This window comes from Gavia stellata, chromosome 4 (assembly GCF_030936135.1).
Source record: "Gavia stellata isolate bGavSte3 chromosome 4, bGavSte3.hap2, whole genome shotgun sequence".
Taxonomy (NCBI): Eukaryota; Metazoa; Chordata; class Aves; order Gaviiformes; family Gaviidae; genus Gavia; species Gavia stellata.
Window position 1 is genome coordinate 63,235,871 of NC_082597.1, and position 9,392 is coordinate 63,245,262.

General features: G+C 38.9%; 1 protein-coding gene across 1 annotated transcript; it reads right to left on the reverse strand.

Annotated features, from left to right (window-relative positions):
* Window positions 1-1,992: 1,992 nt before the first annotated feature.
* Window positions 1,993-8,931, reverse strand: SPIC (Spi-C transcription factor). Its single transcript, XM_009811820.2, has 4 exons — window positions 8,781-8,931; window positions 6,921-7,033; window positions 5,861-5,969; window positions 1,993-2,420 (listed from the first exon to the last, which is right to left on the reverse strand). The coding sequence occupies exons 1-4, from the start codon at window positions 8,929-8,931 to the stop codon at window positions 1,993-1,995; spliced, it is 801 nt and encodes a 266-aa protein (XP_009810122.2).
* Between the last annotated feature and the right edge of the window lie 461 nt (window positions 8,932-9,392).

The window sequence follows — 9,392 nt, forward strand, 5'->3', positions numbered from 1 at the left end:
GTTCTTCTTACCCCTTATGCTCTTCCCTTTCAGCTCTGTACTGTTCTCCCAGCTGCAGCTATAACATATCACCTGGTTACCAGTTTTATAGGAAGGAAATGCTAATGTTTATACTTAAGTTAAAAAGATAACACAGAATCTGAATAAGTATTTATTTCCTTAACAAGTAGATGAGGCTGAGGAAAGTGAATCTAAACATATTGATAAATTAAGCATTTTACACAAAGCAGACTCTTAACCCGGTATATGTTACCAGCCTTGTAAGTAACATAAAGTCAGTGTGCAATGGGTGACAGATGTGGAATAACTAAACTGTGCAGTTTCTTGGCCAATTTATGTACATTATGACATTTGAAATGTTGTATTTACATATGTGCTCACATAGTGAAGGCATCCCAACTGAAAGACCTCAGTCCTTTCTAAGAGTTAAACTCTCACTGTGTTCAGTGCTACAGCAGGATCTAGATTCAGTTCTATAAGACCAAAGGCATTCTTGTGTCTATTTTGTAGTGATGTTTACATTTTACAGGACACTACATTCAAAATGAAATATTAACAACACAGTTATGACCTTCTTATTTTGGCAAATGTTTACTGACTTAAAATCTGGGTCTGTTTTTAGTGCTATTTAACATACTTCAGATTTCTAAGAGTACACATCTTTCATCTTACCAAAGTGTTAACTCAAAACCTTGAATTTTGCTTGAGCGCAGTGTGTTGCATTGTGTCTATTACATAAAATTGTATCTCTATACAAGTAAGCAGGAATTAAAGTAAAAGGCAACTATCAAAGTCAGTGAATTTCATCAAACATATCAGACCACCATTTATACCTCTCCACAGAAATTAATCTTGCCTTTATTAATATCCAGGCCTGCAGTCACTTGAAGCAAAATGCAGAACTTGGAATTGAATGCAGTTGAATGGAAGTATTTTGGCACAACAGCCAACTCACATGATGATACAAGTTGACCAAGTAACAGAAGTACGAGAAAAAGTAGATTCATAGGTATCGTCCTGGCAGAAGGGGCTAGTACTCTCTTTTTACCTAAATTTAGTCCTTCTTCCCCATAAAGAGAGTATAAAATCACTGAGATTTTCAGCTACATTCCCACGTAGGAAAAAAACTGGAGAAGTCAAACTGTGTTTATATGTATAAAGTTGTAACTCCAAAAGAGGTTATAAATAACAAAGCTACATTTGTTAGGTGAGTACAGAACTGCTGGTTAAAGGTGCAGCTTCTCATATTAGTGGGGGAAGAACTGTAAGTAACTTCATGAAAAGCATAATCCTTTACTAACCCTCTCATGGTATGCTCACTTTCCCAATGAATTCACTGCCAACAGTGAAATGTGCACCTGGCAATGCTAATACCATGTGTCAGGATCTATGCTAAGGTATGTTAATTTAAGTGATTAAGGCTTAACAACTTGGCCAACAGGTGCACCTTCATGTGGACTCTATCGTTCAGCCAGGCATTCACTCAGAAGATGTCTCTTAACAAAGAGCATTGACAAAAAAAGCAGACAGTAGCTTCATGCAGTTGGCAAATCTATTCCCTTTCTAATTCACGTGCACCCAACTGATAGGGAGTGCCATGCGCTATGGTACAACAGCATCTAAATTCTGATTGGAAGTGTTGGGGACATGCACAAAACCTCCAATGAGTGTTGTCAGGATGGCATCTTTGATGTCCACTAACAGACAAAAGCCTTGATCCAGATCTTAGATATACCAGCTTGAATCTGAAGTAATTCCTCCGATTAACATCACGGAAAAGAGAACACGCCCTACAGCTGCTGTTTTTCTTCAATAGTCAATGACCGTTTATCATTAACTTCAAAAGGAACAAAACTAGGCCAACATAATTTTTAAAACCCTCCTCTTCGTGTGTTTGTATGATATCTTAAAGGAAAAGTTAAGTACAGAGAAGAGTTACTGTGCTGGAAAGTATTACTAGCTAACAAAGGCCTGTTTATGTGAAAGACATGTCTAGCTGTTAGCATGCTGTAATGCATAACCATTGTTATACATGTAATTATTGTAACTGATCCAGTCATCTGTACACTGATATTCTTGATTAGACTGAATGTATGGATGGTAAACTGTTTCTTTTCCCAAGAAGTAAGATGGAGCAAGTCTCTGTAAAACAACAGCACTGAACTGGTATGTCAGCTTTCTTCGGATTTTAATGATTTCACCTGTTCTTCCGTAATTCCTCAGTGCTCTGGCCATTTTCTGATATGTCATGATCTTGCGGTTTCCCTTTCTTTCTCCCCACAGCTCCGCAAGTTTCTCCTTGTTTTTGGAGACAAACTGGAAGACACCATTGGGCTTATCCACCCATTGGATGCAATTTGCCATAGCTGGATCATACAGAGACTCATGGAGGTACTCAAACAGTCGAAGTTTTTTTCTACCTATTAAGCAATAAAGTACAAAAGGTCAGAACAGAACTCATACTTGTTTTAAAAGGTGAGCAGTTGTCTTTTTCCTGGAAAGGATCTTACAGGCAAAAGCATAGGTAAACCCAATATCCTGTCACAAATTAAAAGATCAGTATAAACTATTCAACAGAAAACCAGCAACAGCGAATGGGATGATAGTTCTGAAACATGTACAGACCTGTGGTGACAGAAAGGGATTTGGTCATTAGAGTTTCAAGAGCAGGTTATTTGGGGATCATGACAAATATCTGGTGACTTCACTGTGTGGTAGGTTTCAGAAGCCACTTCCAGCAGTCTTCAGACACATGCTGTGCGGGTGCATGGTCAAGGAACTCACTGCAGGAAATCCTCAGTGCAGGAAAGAGATTCTGAAGAGCCAATCTGAATGTTTTTGAATAAATGTTTTCTCTGCTTAATCAAAACTCAAAGATTTTGAGACGACTAAATTTTGTCAGGTTTGTTTCAGGAATATTTTGGGGATGCAAGGTAATCTCTGATATAAGAAAGGGTGAGTGGGTGAGCGGTAAAAGCAAGCTGGTTTTGAACCATAAACCTCACCTAGTCAATAAGGAGCTAGGCCTTCTGGTGAGCTGTATTTTTCTAAAAATGTGCAGAAGTGTCAACTTGCGTGCCCATGCAGAATAAAGCAAGCTCAGTATGCAGTATTTGTCAGTTAACTAAGTGCTTCTCCCCACAGGCTCAGCTCTCAAAAGTTTACTCGTGAGGCTTATTTAGTTTCACTTAAGTCTTGTGGATCCCTCTCTCTGAAGTACTTCTAGTTCCCTTCACAAAGCCAAGGGTGACCAAGAAGCTGCCATAAGGAGGAAGAATTGAAGATTATGAGACAAAGAGGAACATTTTGCAGAAAGGAGAGTCTGTGCAGAAGAACAGATTCCACTCTAACCAAAGTGGAAACAAACAGCTGCACCTAAAGTTCATAAAGTCTTGTCTTGCGTGGCTATTTTAAACTAGGAACCGGGGAAAACTGACAGTTGCTAAGGAACCCTGAGGTCAAGCCAAGACATCTGTTAGGGATGACAGTAATTCTGCATCTGGTGGTAAGGAAAGAGGAGAGAAGTGACAGTCAGACTAGGAAGAAGAAGAGCCTGAAATCAGAGGTACTTTCCAAAAAATTAATAAAGTTTCATTATCTAAATAAAAATTGGCCTGTGTCTAGAAGCGCATATTCTACTAGAAATACATATTGTATTACCAAGATGAGAAGCTTAAAAGCAAACTGGTGAAGGACATTGTCTGGTCACAGTAAACACTTCTTAGTAGGTGACCTCCTTAGGTCCCCTCCAACCCGAATTATCCTATAAACCTATGAACCTCTGGTAGAACAAATAAGATCAGGGGAAAATCCACAGACTACTACGGACTGAGTCTCTGCTGGAAAACAATAGTGTAGCCATGTCTGCAGCAGCATCTGATTTCATGCTGTCTGTCCTCTTAGTTCAGCTGTCATTTCTGCCCAAGCTTTTATTTCTAGACACATTGTCTGTAGCTGATGTCTTGGTTTGAGGAGGCTTATTGGCTCTTAAGTGTTAATGCAGTGATGTGTCTAGACCCCAGCTGTTATCTTCCAAAGTGCTACACGATGTGGATGCACCAGTTTGAGCTGGGGTTAGTTCACAGATCTTAGTACTGCACCTCATTGCATAAGCTAGTGGGGTTCATTACCAGGCCCTAAGCATCAGTCTAAACTAGCAGGCTAGTGTCTGCAGGTTTCTTATGTGGTCACTGGAGAGAGACAGGTTCCTCCAGAAGGTGTTTCAGGGCATCTGCATTAGGTTTCTGTGCTGAATTGTCCCGAAGCAGCCTAATTCTCTCTGGGTGTGTCTAATTCAGATGCATTTCTGAAGTACCTCTCTTGATTGTCTCCACTCACTGAGCTTTAGTTCAGATCATGGAATGGTCTTGACGTGCATGAACTGGACTTCTTTCAGAGGAAACCTAACTCAAAGATGCTTTCCAGAAGCATATCTAAGTCACTGCAGCTTTCAGAACTTGTGGCCAGTCTAGAGATTGCTCTAAATAAACCCTTGTGAAACACTTTAAACACAGACTTTGGGTCCTCAATACTGATTGTTTCATCTACAGATCTATTCTTAAAGGGCCACACTACTTGCTAGTGTACAGAAAACCTCTCATGTCTCAATAAGAAGCCAAGAGGACTAAATTTATTTAGGTATAGTAGAAATAGTCCCCCAAATCACAGTTTCTGGCAGGAATATCACCATGGACACAAAGAAACCCATAAAAGGAAACAAAAAACTCCATAAGAATAGTCAGTCATTCTGAAAATTTATGCAGTATGGCCTTCTGGAAAAGAAGATTGATAATAATGTAAAAGAAATATGAAATAGGAAATGAAGTTTAACATAGCAGTAACAACTGAAGGTGAATTCAGATACTGACATGTAAAATTCCCCAGTGCAACACTGAGTAAGACTTAGAAAAGCAACATTTCTGGATTGAAAGGTTTTCATTCAAAGGGTGAATTTCAAGTACTAGAAGTACAGAACTTAAAAGGAGAGGCTACTCTTCCCATTGTCCCAAGGAATTTGCAGTAGTAGTAGTAGTAGCTATTAAGCACCAGAAACCGCAGTGTTCAGCAACAATGGGGAGAGATGATAGCAAAATCTGACACCATGTGGTTAAAGTTGAGCGAAGGGGATTTCAAAAAGCAGCAAAACCAGGAAGCTACTCAAAAAGACCCCACGATCAAAAGTAGGTGGAACAGCTCAGAGTGGAAGCTCTGTAAAACTCATCTAGCAGAGTCGTAGAAAGGATGCTGGGTCCCAAACAAAAACCAAAGAATGAATGCAATAAACAAATGAAGTACTGTAATGACCAATGTCTCTTGACCTATTCTTTGCAAAATGGATACCCACTCAAGTAAAGTCATCCAAAAGAAGCACGAAATTAGATATAACAATGCACACTGGAAATGATGAAAGCTAAGAGGTAATTTGAAAAGTAAACAAAAGTGAGCATAAAATCAGGTGCAAAAATATTCATGCATGTGAAAAACCTTCAAGAAAACCACTCCTTTTTGGACCACATAAAATAAAATAAGTTATTAAAGTGAATAAAGATGCTACTGATAGCTAAATTTACTTCTCTGCATCAGACTTCATCCCAGATGATTAGGAGTGAAACACATCTCTGGTTTGTTTTTCCATGTACTAAACACGAGGACAGAATAAGATGATAACAGATTTATCTTACCTTATGAGATTTAGTGGATAGGAACTGAACACTAGCAGTTGTATTCTAGTACCTATTAAACGTTAACTTATTTTTTCCTGTTAACAGTAAAAAAATTAGGAAAAAGAGAAAGCATGGTTTGCCAAGAGATTTGTTAAAGTAACATAACGTACATATCAAGATATGCTCTTTCTACACACCTTTCCCTGCTTTTGGTTGGCCAGCAGCAGCATGCATCACTTGGCTTTCTGGAGTATTCTGCAGCGTATGGTAGATGGTCTCATCTGCATAAAAATCTGCTGCACTGTTCTTCAAGAATTAAGACAATGAAGAGTTACTAATAGAGTACATTCTCTGAGGAAAAAGAAACTTGTAGTAATTGCCTGAAGCCTTCAAAATGCAGCCTTTCATCACCTCACCCATGGAAGATTTTTCTCAACCATGAAGGCATGCATTGTACTGTACCAGCAACAAGCAGCACCGATTTATGTGCAGTGGGAAGAACTGGGAGTTCCCACTGCAGTGGGAGAAATTAAGAGGGAAAACAGAGTAATTGCCTCACTCTGGACCTCCAACCCTTCTGGTGGAAGCAGCGGAGGAACACTGGACTCTGTTTCCACAGTTAGTAAAAGACAAGGGCCACCTGGACAGTGGTCCCTACAGACTCTGTAGGTCCTGTGTCATGTTGTCGCTAATCTGCTGGTTGAAAATGGGCATTTGTGGAATCTATTTACCTGAAATTATCTCCCCTGCAATATTCATTTTCCATCACTCCTGGAGGCCACACTCCCAGTGTTTTTAAGAATGAATATGGACTCTGCAGGCTGAAGCTGAGCTTAAAGTCCAGATAATACTGGTCTTTCCAGCACACTTAAAGCAAACTGCTGGAGAAGAAATCAAAGGCATGGTCCTTTCTCACAGCGGCAGAATTTATACAGAGGCTGGAAGTTGTTGTTCTCTGCCTGTTCCTGGGTAATAGAGAGAAACCCTTTTCCCTACTGTACTAGTAGGTTTGTTTGTTAGTTGTCATGTTACATGACGAACCACAGAGGAGCACGAGAGGCAAACAGATAAGACGAATCCTAAAAAGACACTATTAAACATGTTTTGCAAATATTTCCCAAGGCAGTTTCATCTCAATCATGCCTGGCCGTACTGAATTTCTGTTAGAGTTACATAATGATTCCTATTAGAAATCACAAATGGACAGCCAATTTTCCATTTATGCCTGACTGTGTTATTAGTAATCTGTTCACTTACAATCACATTTCTCCAGCTATACCCTGGGTCCTCTGTAGATGGTGCTGCAGAGTAGCTGGGACTTGCTCGGAGGTGGTGGTGATGGTTGATCACAGTCAGGCAATTTTTGTAACCTGAGAATTAAGAGGATGGAGCAAAAACTGAGTGAGTAAAACGGAGAGAAAAGGGGAAAAAAACCCAGCGACAAACAACCTGATATGCTACTGGCTCTGTCAAAAAGCATTTATCCTATGGCTGCCTTCTAGATAATAAACTCTCCAGAACCAAGATATTTCGTATCAGCAGGTTATCCAACATAATCTGTACTGTTACTGCTAATCACACCCTTAGGCTGGTTTTGTTGGCCTTCACAATGAAAAGCAATATTTGTTAAGATAAAATGTCAGCTATTTTACAGTATTATGAAATAGTTTGGTTAATAAAAATGGAGGGCCAAACAGATCACCAAACATAATGAAAGGGATAATTATAGACTGCTATAATCACAGAATCACAGAATCACTACGGTTGGAAAAGACCTGTAAGATCATCAAGTCCAACCTGGAGAAAAAAAAAAAAAAAAAAAAAAGGCAAAAAAAAAAAAACAAAAAACAAAAAACTACATGTGTTAGAAAGGAAAAGGGAATGTCACTCAGTTCTTCTGCATGTCATTAGTACAATGCAAGTAAAAGTCTCCAATCGTGAATGAAGGAGCATCAGACCACTGCAGTGCATGAAAGAACGACATGGAAGGAACCCAAGACCTTAAGATGTTTAAAAGAAGCAGAGGAAAACACCGGACTGAGGCACTCGGAATAAATTATGCACTGTAGGTGATCAGAAGAAGATTTTGGAGGGTACATCTATTGCAAGAGGAAATGTGAGTGCAGCTGTGGGACATACTAAACACTGAGTTGCAAGTGTTTAAACCCTCTCTCCATTGGCCCTGACAACAGACACAGGCAAGAAGATTGCAAAAAATTATATATATTGGGTCCTTCAACAATTACCCATGCAGTGGAGCCAAAAATTTATTAACAACAGCTGAAGATATGGCCCAATTGGTGTTATTTACATTTCAGTATATAATAGATAATATGTAAATAAACTTCCTGATATGAAATGCATTCCACACTGAAGACAGTAGATATTTTGTTCTGGACTTAAAGGATTTGTCATATATCCTCCTATTTTCCTTTCCTACCATTTCTATTTACAATGTGAAACCACCAAACACAGATTTTAAATTTTATAGTCATTTAATTGCCAAAACCTTGTCTGAACTGGAACAATTTACAGCTTGCCTGTATTTTAAGGTTTGTGAAGTAGAAAATTCTTGAAGCCAAGAAAAACACTTTTCTATTAATTATGCAGACTCAAACTATAATCCTTGCATAAAAATATTTAAAATTCATACTTTAATGTAAAAAAAGTAATTGTGGATGTTAACTTCACCCGTTGGGTTCTTGGTCCTTTTTTTTTTTTCTCTTTTTTTTTTTTTCTGCTGGAGTTCATTGCTGTATGGGTTTATTGCCAGCATAACAAAAGGTCATTTTCCAATTAAAACATTAAAACTGGAAAATGGCCATTGCACTGTGGTCATATATCCTCTGATTATAGGAAATCTGAGCTCAGTGCACCTAGGCTAGTACTGGGGGGAAGGTAGAGGGGGATTGTCCAACAGTTTCCTTGTGCTGTGACATGGAAGATGCATGCCAGCTTGGGCAGCGCATATCATTCCCCCTTTTCATCCTCCCAATGTACCCTTCTGCTGTCCATTAATCCACCTCTGGGAAATTACTCTCCCACCTACCTGTCTTCAGATGTACTTTCCTTAAAAATACAAAATGGTAAATGAAATGGAATAAAGGTCTTTTTTACCTGGTGAATACTGCATTTCTCTGTCAGAGTGCTGCTGCAGTACTTCTAGTGCATCTTCAAAAGCCTGGCCCAGTACGTCTTGGTCAGGAAAACTCTGCAAGAACATTTTTCTGTCAGGAGCCAGAAAGGACCAGGATGGTTCTTTCAACATTGCCAGTTGGAGAATCCCAAATAAATACAGTGATTATATAGAATATACATCCTCCTGGAATATGTGTTTTGCAGGCACTGAAGCACTACCATAATCGTTTACTATTACGAGAAAGTTCTCATTCCTTTGAGAAGTCTCTCTGAGGTCAGTGGGACAACTCACACGGGTAACAGTACTCACTCGTGCAAATGTTTCAAGGTTCATTTCCTTAATTTGCAGCAGAAGTTTACATAATGGGTGTTACTGCTATTGGAGTGTTTTACAGTATGTAATACAGAGGTATATATCACCTGTGTAACATGATTTATGAAGCCAAAGTTATCATTCAATAACATTGACATGACAAAAATTATTATGCACAAGTTATGAAGCAGTTATGCAGAGAAAATGCTATACTATGCCAGTATAGGAAACCAAGTGTGGATTTCCAGAAAACTGTTTATTGTCATTTTAAAACAACT

Coding starts and splice junctions, on each gene's coding strand:
- SPIC (XM_009811820.2), bottom strand. CDS start 8,931: ATGTTGAAAGAACCATCCTGGTCCTTTCTGGCTCCTGACAGAAAAATG. Junction 5,970..6,920: donor ATAGCTGGAGAAATGTGATT/GTAAGTGAACAG, acceptor TAATTCTTGAAG/AACAGTGCAGCAGATTTTTA. Junction 2,421..5,860: donor CCAACCAAAAGCAGGGAAAG/GTGTGTAGAAAG, acceptor ATTGCTTAATAG/GTAGAAAAAAACTTCGACTG.